The following is a 19,894-nucleotide window of genomic DNA, read 5'->3' on the forward strand; positions in this document are numbered from 1 at the left end:
AACTACAAATTTCGTTGATTCCTTGAAAACCTCCACCGTTGATCTGTCTCCGGATCAGATAACCTTCAAATACGTCATACAGCCTACAGTGCTGGAGGTGGTGATAACAGCTACAGTTTGATCAAGGCTTCCTATGAGCCAGGCCTGTGCCCGATGCTCTACCATTTCATTCTTGTGGTGACCCTGCAAAGTAGGCTCATTCACATTTGAGCAAACAGGCGCAGAAAGGGGCCAAGGTCAGGCAGCTAGGAAAGACTAGAAGTGAACTTTTCCTTTAGTTCTCTGACTCCAGAGCCGATAACTTCCCTTTCTACCATGCTGTTATGGCTGGAAATGATGACTGATGACAAACTTACCTTGAATTTATTCCTGGTCCAGTCTGATTCTTACGCTGTTCTATGTGGACAGTGAAGACCAGCATTCCCCATCTGTCACCAGCTCTCGTGTGCCATTGTGGCCCTTAAGTTCTTTAATACATAACAAATGGCTTCATTCTTTAGCTAAACACAAGTGCTTGACTTTCAGTAAACACAATACATCCAAGTGAACTTTTTGAAAGTGAGTGGGAGCCATGAGTACTCTCCATGGCATGCTTTCCCCTAAACATTTAACTAAAGTCTCCGGAACCTTACCCTCATACCCCACCGTTTCTAGACATATTTTCTGCTCAGTTTGAACTCATTTATTAATACAGATTATTCTTCCACATTGATTTTTCTCAAATGTTGTTAGCTCCTATGGGAGGTACAGTACATGTTTTAAATGATAACATTAATCAGAGCTATGGTTTCTGTGTGTCTGTTTAGGTGAGATAGGTCTAGTTCCACGTTGAAGGCAGATGTAATCAGATTTACCACGAATACATTCCATTTTGAATGGTCGGTTGAGGCTCTTTTAAAAATTCACGACTGTGAGCGACCAGTGTTTTGTCTTTGTCTAGGATTGTCTGTACTTGTGGTTAATGGAAAGGGGAAAAGTAGGAAGCATCTAATGGGTCTACATAGAGTGCTTTGAATTAGCTCTTCTTGTCCACAGCACGTTATAAACGCTGGGCCAGAAGTAACATTCTAATGATGATTTCAGGACAGCAAAAAGCCTGTTGGACAGGGAAATCTATCAAGCAGAGGTGAGCCTGGGCCAAGACTAGGCTAAGGCAACGAGCTCTCACCTTGGACATAAAATAAAAATAGTAATAACTCTTAAAAGATAGGATCACTGATTTTTTCTTTCAAGTTCAGTAAGGCTCAGCATGGCACTGTGACTGGTCCTGACTTTATTTAAAATTTTGACATTTTGTTCACAGATTTTTTTTTGCCTTATTCATTCTTTGAAAAATAAAGTAGGCATCTGGTTTGCAATTTTTTGGCACCTCGCTGAATTTTGCATCAGAGATAAAAGAGTCCCTACTCACTCTCAGTATTCTCTTCACCTAAGTCCTGGCCCCAATGGTGGACTTGAGAAATAGGTAGCAAAGCAGCATAAGGACAAAAGTTTACAATGCACATAATACATGGAAAAGTAACCCAAACATCCCACTTAAAGATAAAAGAAAGAAAAGAAAGAAAGAAAAAAAAAACAGGTAGAAAGACTTGGAAGGAGAGAAGAGCTAGCTAGACCAAGGATCAGGAATAGCTGTTCCCCAAGAAGTTAGACTAAACTACAGGTTTGAGAATGCCTGCCCATGGTGGTTATTCTGATGTCAGAGTTTTAGGGAGAGGTAAAGCAGGAAATTTTAGCCAGTCCCTGGATAATTATAAAGCAGGTGGTCCACAAGCCATGCTTTGTTACACACTGTCATGGAATCATCATGATTATGATGCTGTTTACTGAACCTCAGCCAAAAGGGAAGAATCTAATCTTTAAGATTAGAGACAGAGCTCTTGAGTGAATGAAAGCAGAGGGAAGGTGCACAGACTGTGTGATTCCATTTATAAAATTCTGGAAAATGCAATCCATGGTGACAGAAAGTAGATCACTGGTTGCCTGGGAAAGAAGAGGGAGGGGGACAAATGGATTACCAAGGGACACAAGGAAACTTTGGAGGTGATGGAAATGTTTGTTGCTTTGATTGGGATGATAGTATGATAGTATTGGGGTGCACATGGATGTTAGAACTAATCAGACTGGACCCTTTAAGTCTACAAGGTTTATTGGATTTAAATGGTATACCTCAAGTATTTTTTTTAATGAAGGTATTTTATGGGCAAAGTAATTTATGAAATGTGCATGGTAGACAACATATGTTTTAATTATTTAAAGAACTTAAAGTTAATTCCTATTGAAAATACAAATCATTTGTGTGAACTTAGGAGGAAAAAAATGGGACCAGTTCCTGAAGAGATGACTGTGAGAAATGGAATGGCTCTAGAATCTCAAAGCTCAGTGATGGAACACTATCAGATTTTCCCCAAATCATGCTAACTCCCCTTCCCTCAGCTGTGTGCATCAGTCTGACCAAGAGGCCTGTGTCTTTGGCTGTGGTTATGTTTGTATCTTTTTCAGGGAAGATACATTGGACCAGGTGCCCTGTGACAGCTGAATAGAGGACACCATGTTCCCTGAAAGTTTTCTGTTTCCCTGTTTCTCCCTCAAATAGTAACAATGTGGGCTTTTGTAGTTGGTTCCTTCTGGAACTGGAGAGTACAGTGATAACCTGTGGGAGTATACAAATGACCTTGTCCATTTTGTAAGCAGTCACCCTGGCTGAGAATTGGGTGCAGAGGTGGGCTAGGGGTGTCCTTTCCCTGGTTTAGGTCGCTGCCTGTTAGGTTCGAGGTTCCACCCCGCTTGGTTTCCCTGGACTGAGTCCCAGCCTGCCTGTCCAGCCTCAGGTCTTGCTCCAGACACAACAGACTCTTTTCAGTTCTGCATTCTCTGTAGCCTGTAGGCCCACAAACACACACTACATCCACATAGAAATTACACCCCCACCCACCTATTCTTTACCTAGTTAATTACCATGACTATTCTAAGAATTTAGAACAAGAGTCACAAACTCCCAGAAGTTCCCTCCATACTCTCTCCCCCTCCCTGTCACTTTTAGAATCCAGGTGAAATGTCTCTCCTTTATGTTCCACAGGCACTTTGGCAAATCTCTACCGTAGCGATGCTCACACTGTTTGAAAATGGGCTCCTTCATCATCTTCTTCTGTTGCCCATATGCTGTTATTCCTAGTATCTGTAGAACAGGAATTTTATGTTTACTCTCCAATGCCAAGGTCCTGGAACATGAGAAGAGCTTAATAAATGTTAGCTGACTAACAATTATAATGTATATAATCAATCAGTCTTATACATGGCAGGATCTTCTAAGGCATTTACAAGGAAATATCACTGTAACGAAACTCCAAACTATTCTACTAGATTGAATTTTATATTTGCACTTTTTTATAGTAATCATAAATCAAGTACCACCATGAGGGTGGTAAGGATGGAAAACACTGGTACCTAGGCTCTCCTTAATGAATTAGCATATGAAAAGATGTGCTGTAAAGCCAGGAGAAAAAGGAGAAAAAGCCAGAAAAAAAAGGAGGTACTCTGAGCCACATCCCCAATACAACCTCTTCCCCTCAGATTTTTAGGTTTGTAAGTTCTTTTCAAAAAGCCTTGGTTGAATGAGTATTCTTAAACAGAAGATAACTTGTATTCATACTAACAGTTTTCCCATTGTAGGTTGTTTCTTTTCTGGGTGTCATTTCAAGATCTTTACACGAATCATTTTGTAATATACATAATTATTTATTTATATTATAAATATATTTTATAAAATATGTATATAGATATATCTATATACATATTTGCTCACTTTAAGTCCATTTGCCCAAAGACGAGGGCATTAAGTAGAAAAATTGAAGGTGCATTATTACTGCTTTGGGCTTACTCAAAACAGATGAACAAAAATGCATTAGACTAAATGCATACAAATGATTCAAACACTTAAATGTGGTGGAAATGTATAGATTCTGCACCAAAACAATCAGCATAGGATTGCAGTGATATCATCGGGCACACAGAAAATAAGCCATGCTCTGTGCCACCCTCGGCCTGCTGTCCCACACTGTCCTTCCTGCTCTGAACTGGTCCATCTTGTATTGTGACCAGAAGACAAAACGCCAGAAAACTGGGATTTCTTTATCCAACCCAGCCCTGTCCCCAGGATGAATTTGTCCTTGTGAAACAGCAGTGCCAAATGAGATAGCAACAGGTCTTGGATTGATGGCTGGGGTCACTCATGCTCCAGGACCTGGAAGGAGGCTGGCTGCTGCCCAAACACTGGTCACATGGCTAGGAAAGACAGTCCCTCGTGATTCAGGCCAGAAAAGCATTGATGTCCCACAAGGTGCCATAGAAACATAAATAATGAGGCCACTGACATGGGTAGAGAGAGTAAGGGACATATGCATTGTTCAATCTATTGATGTCTTGCATTGTGCCTTCTTTTTACCTTTTTTTTTTTCTATTACTGCTTAATAGCTGCAAGCTTGACAAGTTGGGTCAAGTAATAGCTAAGTGCATTGACTTTTCATCAGTTTGTGGTGTTTTTATACTGGAAGGTTGTGATGAAGAAATATATTTCAGCCAGTGCAGTTTTTCCCTTTTAAATTAAGTGGTAAGAAGAAAGAGACTGTGGAGTAATTCTGCAGTGTCTTCAGGGGATAATTCTATCGCTAGCTTTCAGCAGTTAACGTTTCAATAAAGGACACAAGCTGGGAAGCCAAAAGGAAAACCTCCCTTGATGAGAATGTTCCGCCATTCTTATTAGCTGCAACGTGCAAGACACATCCTTGGTGACTTTGGAACCCACAGTCGTGTTTGACAATAATTGGTACGCAAGGTTCACAGGACATTTACTCTTATCAACAATTTGAATTTTGGCCTTTCATTAGGTGTCCAAAACCATTCCACCACTTTCTTCTCTCCCTGGAAACCCCCCTATGCCCCCAGGCTAGAGAATATAGTCAGAAGGACAGAGTGCTGAATTATAGAAAGATAAAGAAAATTAGCAAATAGTCTTTTCAACTTATCACCTTGGCTATCTTTCTACTTTACTTGGGGGGGGGGTTGTTTTGTTTTGGGGGGTTTGGGGTTTTTAAAATTTTTTTAGTTTTTGCCATGTTTTTTAAAAAAACATGATGGTCAGGGTGCCTGGGTGGCTCTGATGGTTATGTGTCTGACTTCAGCTCAGGTCATGATCCTGAGGTCCTGGGATCAACCAGCCCTGCATCAGGCCTCCTGCTCAGCAGGTACTCTGCTTCTCCCTCTCCCTCTGCCCCTCCCCCTGCTCATGCATGCTCTCTCTCTTTCAAATGAATAAATAAAATCTTTAAAAAACAAAAAATAAAAAATAAGATGACCTGTGATATGGAGGGTACTTACTCCCTTCAGCCTTAATTCTGTGTTACTTCCCGAAAGTAACCTGCCTGTTTCTCTCCACTTCCTTTGCTCCTAGAGATAATCTGGTTCCATGAAGAGATCATTAATCCATTTTATCTTGGTGTTATGAAAGTATCCAATTAGATGGGGTAAATGGATTTTTTAGATAAATTCCAATAATTAAAAAATGTATATTAACTGGTTATTCTCTGCTGTATACCAGAGATATTATATGCCTTTCAGCAGTAATTGTCTGAAGAAATATAATAGCTCACATACTGTTTTCACTCCTTATTAAAACCCTAACATATTCCTGAACTGACTTAATTTAGGCCTAAACTCATTTCTTTTAGACTTTAGGACTACAGACACATGTACATCTATGCCCTTTATCCTTCAGTATCTATAAGGCCTTTTTTTTTTTTTTTTTTTTTTTTTTTTTTTTTTTTGATACACAGTCATCAGGGGCTTCTTTTGTCACAAGCACTGTGTGGCACACAATAGGAAGGGGACAGAAGCCCTGATAAATGAAACTTATGGTACAGTGGGGAAGTCAACAATATAAATAATTACAATTCGGTGTTAGAAATGCTCAACTCCACACGTCAGCACCAGGAGCAGGGAAGACAGACTTGCTCAGGGCAAACACTCTGACATCATTCTTGATACCTCTTGGTCATGTCCCACACTCGGTCCATGAGCAAATCCTGCTGGCTCCCCCCACCCCACCCCATACATATATATATATGGAATGTGGCCACTTCTCGCCACCTACGCTGCTCCTAGGTTAAAGTCATATCATCTCTCCTGGGATTACCTTTTCATTGGTCCCATCCTTCTGCATCTTCCCCCTGACATTTCCCCCACACACACACCATTTAGTCATTTCTCATTATAGCAGTGAGGCAGTCCTGTTTAAACAAGGTTTATATCTTGTCATTCTGCTCAAAACCCCCTAATGTTTGTTCAGAGTAAGAACCAGATCCCATGAGGCCCTCCTACCTTGGTCCACTTTTGCCTCCCTGAGCTCAGCTCCTGCTTTTTCACCCATCGCCTCCCCCTCAGGGAAACTTCCTGCCTCAGGGCCTTTGCACCAGCTGTTTCCTTTTCCACAGTGTTCCCCACCCCCATGTCACCCCCAGATAGCAGCATCTTAGCTCCCTCACTTCCCTTCTCCCCCCACATAGCATGTTAGCTCCCTCACTTCCCTTCTCCCTGGTCACCTCATTCCAAAAGCATCTTCTGTCCCTAATATTTCTGTCGCCCTTTCCAGCTATATTCCTTGTTTGGCACTTGTCAGTACCTAACCCACTACATAGTTTACATATTCTTGCTTATTGTCTCTGTTCTCCACTAGAATACAAAACAGGCACAAGGACAGTGATTTGTATCTTTAATTAATTGCTATATCTCAATGTCTAGGAGAGTACCCAATACATAGTACATTATCAGTTAATATTGCTGGAAGAAATGATTGAATGATCGCTTATTACTATTGGATAAGTGACTTGACAAGTCCTTGTACCTAGATTCAAAGAGGATTGCCAAGCGGTCTGGGTAAACTCCTTTTCCTGTTGGGGTGGAATGATCTTGCTAATTACATTTGTTTCAGAAGAGTCAGGGAGGTTAATCCCAGAGACCTTCAATCTGGCATTCAAGCTGATAGGGAGGCTTTCTTCTATCTACAGCTAGTGTTGCTCTCAGAAGAAAAAGTGAACAGTGCAGGAAGTTCCTCTGTCATTTAGCTTCAGGAAAAGCCAAAGAGGAATGAGGATGAGAGATGGTGTTAGGAGGGAATTTATTACCACAATTTCTCCTCCTCCTGTTCAGCAAGCCTTCTTTATGTCAATGCTTCCTGCTGTCATTGACCAGGAGTTAAATAAGGTTGCTTAAGCTATTTCTTCTAATAAATTACTTGTGCTTCACCCGATTTCACATGCATTCAACTTTTTCTGATGATTGTGAGAGATGGAAGAGTATATTACAGGGACCATAGAGTGCTAAGTATAGAAAATGGGGTGAGTTGAATGAAAAACAGCCAGTTCCTATTGGATGATAACCCACAACCTTCTATGGCAGGACCAAGGTCCTCCATGATATTTGTATCATGATAGAAGAACCAACCATTTTTTAAGACTCAAGTTTTATCTATCTCAGGGTTTGGTGCCATTGGTGGGATGTTGATACGGCTTTCCTGCACATAAGAGTGAGCACTGCTTTGGCCTCAGTTTTGGAGGGTGGGGGAAGACTGGTTTAAAATGTTGCTTCCTACTAAACATGCAGTTACGGGCTTGGAAGAAATAGTTGCGCATGCTAATCACTCCCAAATCTGGATATATTGCAGGGTGTTTTGACAGTTTTCCCCACATAACATCTGTACTTAAGAAGCCTCACTGCTATTGGTAAAGTATTGACTTGATTTCTCTGCTCACATCCAGGGCACTGCATGGTACTGCCCTGCTCGCCCCAGACCCCCTGCCAGGCGCTCCCCTACAGACCTCTCCATCTTCCATGAGTATGAGCTTACAGAGCCATTCATCTCCCAATGGTTATGTTCACCGATCACTGACAACTCCCTCTGCATCTCATACACACCGGGCTGCTTCCCTACTAAAATTTTCCAAAGCCACATGTTACACATTCCCTTTTTCTGCCATGCTCCCAGCTGTTTTGTGCTGTTTTGATCTGTTTGCATAGCGCTGTCAGACTATATGCATGAAAGGTGTGTTGTTGACATGAATGGTTTTGAAAATGTTTCTGTAAAGAACCTACATAGGTTATAATGGGAGAAGGAAGCTTGAAGCCTCAAAGGGGGAGGTCAGAGTCTCCTACTTGAGTCTTTGCCAGAAGGGAACCTGTGTACACTGACAAAGGAAAGAAGCCCATTAAAATGTGATCATGAGGGCAGCCCGAGTGGCTCAGCGGTTTGGGCAGCCCAGGTGGCTCAGCGGTTTAGCGCCGCATTCAACCCAGGGTGTGATCCTGGAGACCCAGGATTGAGTCCCACATAGGGCTCCCTGCATGGAGCCTGCTTCTCCCTCTGCCTGTGTCTCTGCCTCTCTCTTTCTCTCTGTGTGTGTTTCTCATGAATAAATAAATAAAATCTTTAAAAAATGTGATCATGATCTCTACCAGTATGAAGGATATAGGAGTCTCTACTAAAAAAAAAAATGAAGTGGTAGGCAGTACTGATGTGTAAAGAGATAGGATCCTACCATAGAACAAAAGGCTTTAAAGGGTATGTTAATAAGGAGATACTTCCAAGTGAAACTTAAGACAATGAAACCATTGGTTTACTATGGGTCACCAAGTGTTAGTCAGCAAGAGACAAAGCAAGAATTGGCCCATGGCAGAAGGGCATTCAGCAGTCCCACTCACAGCTATCTGGAGGACCAGCTGGAACCACGAACCTTCACTAGGGTCCATGAGTTTTGCCTAGTGTTGGGCTCTCAGGTAAAGGAAATGCAAGACCCTCACGCAGCTCCTTAGCTGGACGGTGGTGGCAGGATGAATGGCACCAGAAAAGGCAAGATAAACCAAGAAGGATGAGGGCACTTCTGTGACAGGAAAGAACTTGGGAAGTCCATTCTTAACAACACAGTGTCACAATTGCCCTCTACCCTTTTCAACCACTTCTTCAAAGGATGAATTTGGTATTTCACGTCAGAAAAGCAGTCTACCTTCTGGTTGCTCGTCTGACCATTCCCCACCACGTTGGCTCTATTTCACTGTAGACATTACAGAGGCCTTGGGAACTTGTATGACTTTTGCTGTTTCAAGTCTTGCTTGAGCTAAGATATGTGGGTAAGATGCACTGTTTTCAGATCTTTTTTTCTTTCATCCTTCAACAAAGATTGGCCCCAACTTTGCACACACTCCTTATACTATCCAAATACCTTTGCCAATTTTTTACATGCTGTCTTTGGCCCGTGGTCTCCTTGAAAGATAACTGAAAAAAACATGCTGTCATTTGTTTAATATCTAAAGAAAAACTAATACAGCTGAGGTTGGCTTTATCAACTCCAGCATTTTGGGAGGACTTGGGCTCTCTCTGATCCCCTCCCCACCTCCCACCTCTCTGTGAAGTGAGATTCCCAATTGTTTCAACACAGAGATTGACCGTGGATTCTTTTTGACTCAACTACTCAAAATATTACTCCACTGGCATTATTTGATGTGTTTGTACCCTAGAGAAATGTTTATATTAATATCTTCCCCTTAAGGAAAAGAAATTACATTTTTCTCCCCAAAATAAACATTCCATAGGCAAGCAACTGAGACCTTGCACTCATAAATCCTTTGTAATACTGGCTTTCTTTTAAAAAGCCACTTCTCCGGGTCCAAAAAAAAAAAAAATCTAAACCTCTTCCTACCCCTTCTCAATATTCGAAGTTCTGGCGTTCAGAGTTTTGACCACTCTGTGATTTGCTTCTGCATTCTCAAATTCTTGTTCTTTCTACTCCAAATAGCTGTAGGACGCCATTTAAACCCTACCAGATTCTTTTTACAGCTGAAATAGGAACCCTGAGGTCATTTCTAGGCTAACCCTGCTGCATAGTATGTGAGAACGACCTCATCACACCTCCCCCTCCCAATTATTTTTAAACTCAACTCTTCGGAGTTAAAAAAAAAAAAATGTAACAGAGCCACAGAAGTGGAAATGCAAGAACCTGCCTTTTCCTTTTTATCTTTCATAGGAATGGCATTTTTAAACACGAGCTTGTGTCAGACACTGAACAGTCTCCACACAGGAATGAATGTTTTGATTAAAAGTTATTTAATATCTCTAGTTCCTTGGAATTCTGCCTAGAGCCGGAGATATTCTTAGCTGCAGGTCTTGTGCCTTCCTTGACTAGATAGGAAAAAAAAAAAAAAAAAAGCAGCTCAAAATCCGAGAGGGAATACAGGGCGTTCTCAGAATAGTCACTTGATTGTAAAGGTGTTTATATTGCAGAGGATCCTGCTGTGTGGAGAATTAGGGATTAGAAAGGAATATTGGGAAAAGGAGAAATGTATCAAAACAGCATCCGTCACTACATCCATTGATTCCCAGCCTTTTGGTTAGAATCAGGGTTAGAGTACTATATTTTTAGGGTAGGACCGAAAAATGGGATTCTCCATAATTTGTATATCATGTTTCCTTCACTTGCATTTGTATTTAGAACAACAAGGTTAAACCGAAGACAGTGAAGCAAGTTGGGAGGTCAAATATGATCTTAATTTTTAGCTGCTTTCAGTGTAAACCAATGGAGAGGCACTCTCAGAGCCCCTAAATGAGCATTAATAAAAGGAAAATACAAATAGAATTTTGACTCAATACGTTATTCTAGCCTCAGAGGTAGTATTGCTCTCAATACAGCCTCTTCTCTTTCTTTAACTGTCATCCTTTTGAGGCAAAATATTTACAGAACACTGAATTATTTTTCTAGTTTCCCAACAGCATTTCATGCATTGAGATATTGATGCGACACAGTTAGAGGTTGGGCCCTCCGGACCTGTATTGTGTGATGGCATTATGCTACTACCATCAAGAGATTCCATTTTTTCCAACCCCCAAGGTCCTGTCTGTACTTGTTTACAGGTCAGCTGAATAGTAACTAGTATGTGTTCAGTGGCATGAGTGTTATCACGGTAACCTTGGCAACCGAGCCAGCTCTGATTTCAAAACCTCACATGCTGTATCATAAAATTAGATAACAGAATTGACATTTAGCTACATGTCTGTCATATAAATTAAGCTCTGAGAATATTTCCTTTATAGCCATGTGCTTCAATATGGAAATAGGCACCAATTAGAACAATTTTATGCATATACATGCTATCTCACATTTACGTGCTGGATACATTTCCTCAATTCTTCCTCTATAATATTGAACCTCACAGATTGCCATGTTAATCTCACTGTGCCAAAATTCATGGTGGCTTTGTTTTATGATCAGGATGAAGCTTAGAGCGGAGCTGCATCAGATATCCTATATAAATAGGATTATGAATAATAGAAAACTCAGCTCCTAAAAAATGTAAAATTCAAAGCATTCTTGGCTTTCCTGGGCACCGTTATTTATGCTGATTAGAAGTAAGGCTGTGCACAGAATATTCCACTAACTAAATCAGAATCCCGAAGACAAGGCATGCTTCCCTTTCATTTATATATTTATGCATATTTTTACACATAATCTATTTTCCAGTGTCTACGAATCTCTGATAATATCTATTTCAAGGACATTCTAAACATGCAGATTAATACATTCATCTACTCTGAGTCCTAGGTCCTCTTTTATAATTTGTAAATATTTTAATCTCAGGATTTTCCCCTCTATTTGCTGTGGTCTGGTGCAGTTTTTCTGGGATATAAATTTAAAGACTCAACTTGTGAATTACATTTAATGTAAGCACCCTGCAGTTTTCTGCATTGCAAATGATTATTTTTAGAAATTTTATGGTTGCCTGGATATATTTGTTTGTCTTCATTGATATGTAGGGGGGAAAGCTCATTAATGATTTAAAAAGAAGGTGTTTTGATTCATCGACTTGATTCTTCTCATTACATAAACAATAAAGGCAATAAATTAACATCTAATAATATTGTAAGAGTTTATTTCTGAATTTAGCTGCAAGATAGTCTTGAATCCTTGGGCATAATTTTTCCTATTCTTTATGTTCTTCTGCCTCAATGTTTTCAAAGTCACCATTCAGCATATTTTGACCTAGAATGATTGGCTTGTAATTCTTATTAAAGATACCATTTAGCAGCTGTCAAACACCATAATTGAACAACTGTTTTGTAAAACGGTTCTTTGGCTCCTAGAATGGTAAGTTATTGTATAAAAATAGAAGATCCTTATGTCAAAATTGACTATAAAGTACTTTTTTCTTTTCTCCACTTACCTGCTGTGTGTCATATGTAACATTTGAGAAATCTGCTTCCAACATTCTCTTATTAGTCATCCACCTGACTCTTGCTGGCTTTCTGTTAAATACGACCTTCTTGCCATCTACCTAGTAGAGAGTCAAAATCCCTGCAAATTCAGGACATTTTCTTTTCAGAAACAGATAAGTGGTTGTGCTCTCTACATGTATACTGAAGTGGGAAGAAGGGCAGAAATCCTTCTGTGTATTTGCTGACCCTGTACAGCAAATACTTGTTATGTTTTCAGTAATGTTTAAACTGTTTGCTTTATCTCATTGGGTTTGAGTCATCATTGCCTTTACGTTTAAACTGATAAAAGGTAGTTTTATTGTTTTACTTTATCTTGAAACTATTTCTTGTGACAAACAGAAATAGTTCAGCATGTTGTGGCTTCAGGACTGAATCAAGTTTGGGTAATCATCTATCTTGTAAAATAACATCATTGGAAACTTCAATACATAGGTGTTCTGCAGTGCAGTTTGAAAACAAATTCAGGCTGTGTTGGTGCTGGAATGTGGGGGCTTCTCAGGCTGTTTGCATGACTCCGAGATGTATTTTAATACCCGTGTTTTGTTTTGTTTTGTTTTGTTTTTTTATTGTGACATGGTATAGCCTTAGATGGATGGGGGAGGGGAGGAACCATAATGATAAAAGAAAAAAAAGTTTTAAGGCAATCCAGCTTCTTTTGTGATTTCCTTTTAGGTCTGACGTTGTGGTCCTCTGTTTTTCGATCGCTAATCCCAATTCCCTAAATCATGTGAAAACCATGTGGTATCAAGAAATCAAGCACTTTTGCCCTCGCACACCTGTTGTTCTAGTTGGCTGCCAGCTAGATCTCCGCTATGCTGATCTTGAAGCTGTTAATCGAGCCAGACGCCCTTTAGCGAGGTAAGCCAAGGGACTCAGTATTTTGCTGTGCTTGCCAAATTCAAATTCAGAGGTAACAGATGTCTCTGTAGCCTCAGGTTGTGCTCTTCAGTGGTTCTGGGATGCCATCAATCAGCCATGTGCTTTAAGTTAGCTTGTTAATCCTGACCCTTTTCATGGTAGCTGTCCCATCCCCTCTTAGGTAAGGAACCCATTTTTGTAAAATGGTTGGCCAGTGCCGGAAGCGAATTCCTCCGCTGTGACATGGTATGAATAGAAGTGCCTTGAAATTAGTAAAACACTGAGCAAAATATTGGTTACTCCTTATAATGTCATTCTTGAAATTATGATTATTATAATAAAGTTAATGAACATTTGAGATGGGTTAGCCACAGTTCCTGGCCCCAGCAATATCAGGTTCATACAAATAAACACATCCTAGTCTTCTCATTTTCCTCAGTCCAACCTCTGAGAATATTTCATTCCCAAAACGCCAGTGTCTAGTTTTTAAAAATCCTATGGACCCATAGTTGCAAAACAGCAACACTGTTTTATAAATGTCTCTATTAGTTATGTTTTTAAAGGGTCACAAGTTTAAAAATCACCTTTAAGGATTTGTTTGACTCTGTAGAAAATGTGGGTATCAATTTGAGGGGGAAATAAGAGTTTTTAAAAACCTGTGCCCCCAGCATGCCTGGGTGGCTCAGTGGTTGAGCGTCTGCCTTTGGCTTACGTTGTGATCTTGGAATTCAGGGATTGAGTCCCACATCAGGGTCCCCACACGGAACTTACTTCTCCCTCTGCTATGTCTCTGCCTCTCTCTCTCTGTTTCTCATGAATAAATAAAATCTTTTTAAAAAATCTCATGCCCCCTCCATATTCCCTTCATAAAAAATAGTTTTATATATATTTTATGTTTTACTAAAATTTTTGCTGAAGAGCATGGGTTTCCCAAAAATGTTGATATTAATACCTTCCTTTGATGTTTGCCTAATAGGCTTATCACAAAAATTTTGTAGAGACAACTTTTACTTTTTACACTCACAGCAAAAGCAAATGATACTTTCTTTTGACAATTTCTGATGTTCTTGATGCATTTCAGATAAATTTTCTGAAAACTGAATTTTCACAGTCCTATTAAATGTGTAGACTAGGCATTGCATATTAGAAGCCACACAGGGAGGCTCATGGTGAAAGAGAGACTGCCCCTGGCATCCAGAACTTTCTGTGGGAAAGAATAGGCTAAGATAGTGGGGCCTCACAACCACAGGCATGTGGAAGGCTGGAGGAGAGTTAGGGCTCTGGAAGACTGGTCTTAGGAGAAATATAAGACTGGTTAGAATTTGTACTTGGAGACCTGGAGGGAAGGCAAGGAAAAAGCAGAAGGGTGTGCAGAGAGAAAGGCTGAACTTCCAGGTTGGCTCTTCCAGGCATTTTGTGCTCCTGGTTCCTGGGACTGACTTGAAAATCACTAAGTGGTGAAACTCTTCAAGGCTTAGCTCAAATACCGCCTCCTTCATGAAATCTCAGAGCTAATCTACAGAAGGGATTGTGTCTGTGAGGAGGAGAACAACAAATCACATCTTGTTTATATTCCAGAATCTGTCTTTTACCATGTTACGCTATAGTCATGGCACTCTTCTGCTTAACACTGCGTCCAAAGGTTTGGCCTCCTTGGGTTTGATTAGATTGTAATGGGCCTTGTGTGCCAGCCTAAAGGTCATAGACTGTTCCATGGGCTTCGTGGATCCAGAGGAAATCTTTAAAAAGAATCCCAGCCTAAAGTCATACTTGTGTTATGTAAGGATTTTCCATGCAGCAGTGAGCTCTGTGAGCTAAAATGTGCAGAGTCTAAAGACAGATAGGCTAATGCACTAGTCCAAGCAAAAGAGGATGAGGGTAAGACTGCAGACATGGAAGAGAAGAGAAGCAGTTAGATGTGAAAGGAGGCTCACAGATGTGATGGAAGGGACCTAATGGGCTGTTGGATGTGGACCATTTAACCAGTCTAGAACTAGGGGATTCTAGACCCTAATTGTTTGACAGGCCTCTCGGCAACTTGCAAATGTAACCTCAGGCAAGCCTTTTAAACCCCCTCAGTTTCTTCCAAAGGTGGAATGAAAAATCACACCTGTAGAGTTATTGTGAGGCTCAAATGAGAAAAAGCATATGGATTCGTCACAAAGTTATAAAGCAAAATGTAAGCATAAGGTGTTGGTGACAAAGATGAAGGTGGTGATGGTGGTAATTGTGGGAACGGCTGATATTTGTTAGCTGCTTACTGTGGGCCAGGTCCCATGCTAAGCATATTGTCTCGTTTCAACTACCCAGGAGCCCTTTAAAATGTGGATATTTATTATTATTCCTATTTTGCAGATAGGAAAACTGAGGCTTAAAGAGTTTAAGTAATGTGCCCAGGACCATATAGCTAGTAAATGGCTGATACTTCAGTTATTGTAATTACTGCTGAAAGCATTCTTTTCCTGCAGGCCGAAATCCTTTAGATTTGGAAGACTTAAGGTTGATAGGTTTTGCAAGAGCCTTTTTAAAAGCCTGCATAGAGGGGCACCTGGTGGCTTAGTTGGTAAAACACCTGCCTTCAACTCAGGTCATGATCCCGGGGTCCTGGGATGGAGCCTCCCCTCTCATGGGGGGTGCGCTTCTCCCCCTGCTCCTCCCCACCCAGCTCGTACTCCATCTCTCTCTCTCAAATAAATAAATAAATAAAAATCTTCAAATAAAAATTTTTTAAACTATGCTTAGGACTTTAAAGGTACAGTTCAGTCAGGTACTTTGATAGGCCCTCATTGCCATTTTTTCCCTAAGATGAGGCTGATTATTGATTCCCGGCCTTTTGGCTAAGATCAAGTGTAGTATCTGTTCTTATCAGTTTAGTATCGGATACATCCTCTATCCGAGGACAACATATTAAATGGATTTTTGGAGCAGGGAGATGGAATAGGAGCTTGCTCCATCCACTCCGCGCATCGACCTGGTATTGCAGTACTTCCCGGAACGGTGCACCCCCACCCACAAAAAAAAATAAAATAAAATAAAATAAAATAAAATAAAATAAAATAAAATGAGGCTGATTATAATTTTTTAAATCCTCTATTCTAGGCCCATAAAGAGAGGGGATATTCTGCCCCCAGAAAAAGGCCGAGAGGTTGCCAAGGAACTCGGCATACCGTACTATGAGACAAGCGTATTTGACCAGTTCGGCATCAAGGATGTGTTTGACAATGCAATCCGAGCAGCGCTGATTTCTCGCCGACACCTGCAGTTCTGGAAATCTCACCTAAAGAAAGTTCAGAAACCTTTACTTCAGGCACCATTCCTACCTCCAAAAGCCCCTCCACCAGTCATCAAAGTTCCAGAATGTCCCTCCACGGGGACGAGCGAAGCTGCCTGTTTACTGGACAATCCTCTGTGTGCCGATGTCCTGTTCATCCTTCAGGACCAGGAGCACATCTTTGCACATCGAATTTACCTCGCTACCTCCTCTTCCAAATTTTATGATCTTTTTTTAATGGAATGTGAAGAAACCCCAAATTCGAGTGAAGGAGCTGGTGAGAAAGAGAAGCAGAGCCGGGATTTCCAGGGGCAGGCATTGAGCCTTAACCCGGACGAGGAAAGGGAGGAAGGTGCCCCAAGGACACTTCAGACCAGTCAGTGGAAGTCCTCGAGCCAGAGCCTGTCCCAACAGGAGAGTCTGGGGCTGGAAGCTGAGAGCTCAATTCCAGAGACGCAGACTTTGTCAGGCTGGAGCAAGGGGTTCCTTGACATGCACAAGGAGATGCAAGTCAATCCCGTCTCGAAGCGGCTGAGCCCCATCACCGTGGTCAGAATGGACTCATCCGTCCAGCCAGGCCCTTTCCGGACCCTGCTCCAGTTCCTTTATACGGGACAACTGGATGAGAAGGAGAAGGATTTGGTGGGCCTGGCTCAGATTGCAGAGCTTCTAGAGATGTTTGATCTGAGGATGATGGTGGAAAACATCATGAACAAGGAAGCCTTCATGAACCAGGAGATTACCAAAGCATTTCACGTCAGGAAGGCCAATCGGATAAAAGAGTGTCTCAGCAAAGGGACATTCTCAGGTAAGTGGGTCCAATGGTAAAGGCATCGATCCCTTTGGTCTTGTTTCATCAAACATTAGCCATACATGAGTAGGGGAGAGAATAACCATCACTAACATGTATAAATGCTTATTTTTTTCATGTACCCCTCTAGCTTGCACATATCCACCTATTTAATTCTCATCAGATTTAAGAGCTAGATGTTTTTCCGTTTTGCAGATGGGGAAACTGAAGGACAGAGAGGTTAGGTAACTTGCCCCGGGTTATATAGGTAGTAAACGGTAGAGCCAGGATTTGCACGCAAGCTCCCCTCTAAAGCACCAGTGCTTCTCATAGCTAGGCCACACGACCCCTGAGCCAGAGCCAGCACCAGAGCCAGTTGGCTTGATGCTCACAATTCCCTTTCAGGGTCCTTTCCCTGACCAAGTCTACTCTCTCCACTGACGCTTTGGCCTGGAAATCCTTGAGGTGATTTTGGCAACTCTCCTGCTATCAGGAGTGCCTCATTTGTCCACCTCCCCTCCTTTTCTTTCCCACACTCCCTTACCCTGCTCTTCTATATTTTCCTCTCCTCTTCTTTGTCCTTGATAACGATGTTGTCCGCTACCCACAGCATCTTCACATAATTGCTTTACAGACTTTTACTAACTTCTGCAATTGACTTTGTGTGTGTGTGTGTGTGTGCGTGTGTGTATTTCATTGTAAAAATTTAACTTTCTGACTTTGTGGACACTTATGTGGACACTTCTCTTTCATCCTTTATCTTTCATAATGCCTGTCATGATAATACACATTTAGTACTATACATTTAGTCATCAGTTACTGAGTCTGTTCAATAATTTTAAAGTTTATAAATAATACTTACTTGAAACGTTGACCATCATGAAACAGAAGCCATCCTGAAAGCTAATGAAAAGCAGTGTTACAAACCTGCAGTAAATTAAACAATAGACCTTAAAGGAAATGAATTGAATCACCTTCCCCTTAATGCAGAGGCATAATGACCAAATACAGTGTGGAGCTTCAAGTGGATTGTCTATTAAAAAAAAAAAACTAAATACAATTTAGAGATAACTGGAAAATTTTGAATATGAACTAGATATTGGATGATATTAGGGAATCATTGCTAATTTTCTTAGACGTGATAATGATTATCTAGAAGAATGCTCTTATTTTTAGAAAACTCTTGATAGTTTGAAGTGTAATGCTGTTTAAAAATGTCTACACAAATATATATATATATCCAAATATACATGTATATATACATATGCACACGTATTCACTACACACAAATGCACACATACACATAAAGCTAAAGCAAATGAGGCAAAATACTAACAATGTACTATTTCTTCCACTGTTTTTATTATGTTTGAAATTTTTCAGAGTATGGAGAAAGAAAAATATTCCTTTCCTTTGTGTTACTGTATGGTTCAGAGAATTTGTGCTGGGATCTTAGGTGCAATTTTAAATGTTTACCCCTTGATCCTTGGATGGCATAGAAGGAATTGGCAGTTCCAGAGGTGGAGGTTGATACAAAATCACGAAGGAAAGATACAGAAGAGAGGAGCATGAGATGTAGGTTGATGAACAAGGCAGACTCAGCCGAGCTGGCTCACGGTTATGTTTCCTCAATCCTTGGGCAGATGTGACATTTAGGTTGGATGATGGAGCCATCAGCGCCCACAAACCGTTGCTGATCTGTAGCTGCAGGTGGATGGCTGCCATGTTTGGGGGCTCATTTGTGGAAAGCGCCAACAGCGAGGTATGTGCCTTCTGAAAAGCCTAAGTGGTATCTTCATGAACGTGTGTGTGTTTAATTAGATGACTTCAGTTCTTCAACTGTTTCCATGAACGAGTTCCTTAGGCAGTGCTAAAGTGTCAGTTAGCCTCTTTTTTTTTTTTATTGGAGTTCAATTTGCCAACATATAGCATATCACCCCGTGCTCATCCCATCAAGTGCCTCTTAATTTTGCAGTTACAAGGAGCTGTTGACTGTTGCTCACTGTTTTCATTTGTAAAACAGGATCAGCTCTACCTTTTAACAAATGTCACCAAGGGAGATACTATCAAAATCATATACAATAGGGGCAGAATCTGTCTTCCAGAAACTTCCAGAAGCTTCTTCAATCATGGAAGTCCTGGGCTCAGCTGAGCCCCTGCCCAGACAATGACCTTAAGAAGCCACATCCTTGGCTGCAGTCTTCCCCTCTGCCCTGCCCGGTCAGGGACAGGGACGCGCTGATGGTCTCCTTGAGCTATAACACTCGATGAGGCTCTGCCCTGACTTGCCTCCTCCAAGGGTTTGTTACCTGGAAGGAAACAGTAATGGAGCAAATGATCACTCCTCTGAACACTCCTCTCTTAAGTCTAGTGGAAGCCACTGAGCCACTTCTCCGACACTGGCCCTGTCTCCAGAGGAAGGATATTCTTAGAGCAGAGTGAGCAGTATCTTGAAGACCCTACATGTTCATCTTTTTTACAAACTCGGTTGGAAAAGAAAGATAAATTCCAATCAAGCACTTCTAACTTTAGTCTAGAAGAGCAAGCATTTTTGTTGAGTTTCGAAAGTATTTTTTAACCATCTTTTTTTAAAAAAAAACCGCGGGGACACCCCATCAAGTTTATTGTCCTAAGAGCTTTGTTTTGCATATCTCAGCATCTC

The 19,894-nt window shown here is 41.0% G+C and overlaps 1 protein-coding gene and 1 non-coding gene across 13 annotated transcripts in view; both read left to right on the top strand.

Moving 5' to 3' along the window:
- Positions 1-19,894, top strand: part of RHOBTB1 (Rho related BTB domain containing 1) — a 117,247-nt gene that overhangs the window by 83,465 nt on the left and 13,888 nt on the right. For 10 of the 12 annotated variants that reach the window (XM_041749967.1, XM_041749968.1, XM_041749963.1 and 7 more), the window contains 3 exons: positions 12,986-13,171; positions 16,271-17,250; positions 18,876-18,994. In XM_041749967.1, the coding sequence (XP_041605901.1) occupies positions 12,986-13,171; positions 16,271-17,250; positions 18,876-18,994 (1,285 nt within the window). Of the gene's footprint in view, positions 1-5,180; positions 5,244-7,717; positions 7,776-12,985; positions 13,172-16,270; positions 17,251-18,875; positions 18,995-19,894 lie in introns of all 12 variants that reach the window. The other 2 variants (XM_041749971.1, XM_041749972.1) reach the window with 2 other exon arrangements.
- Positions 15,989-16,179, top strand: LOC121488571. Its single transcript, XR_005987183.1, has one exon. It is a non-coding gene; the product is annotated as a U2 spliceosomal RNA (small nuclear RNA).

Source organism: Vulpes lagopus, chromosome 3 (genome assembly GCF_018345385.1).
Source record: "Vulpes lagopus strain Blue_001 chromosome 3, ASM1834538v1, whole genome shotgun sequence".
NCBI classification, from domain to species: domain Eukaryota; kingdom Metazoa; phylum Chordata; class Mammalia; order Carnivora; family Canidae; genus Vulpes; species Vulpes lagopus.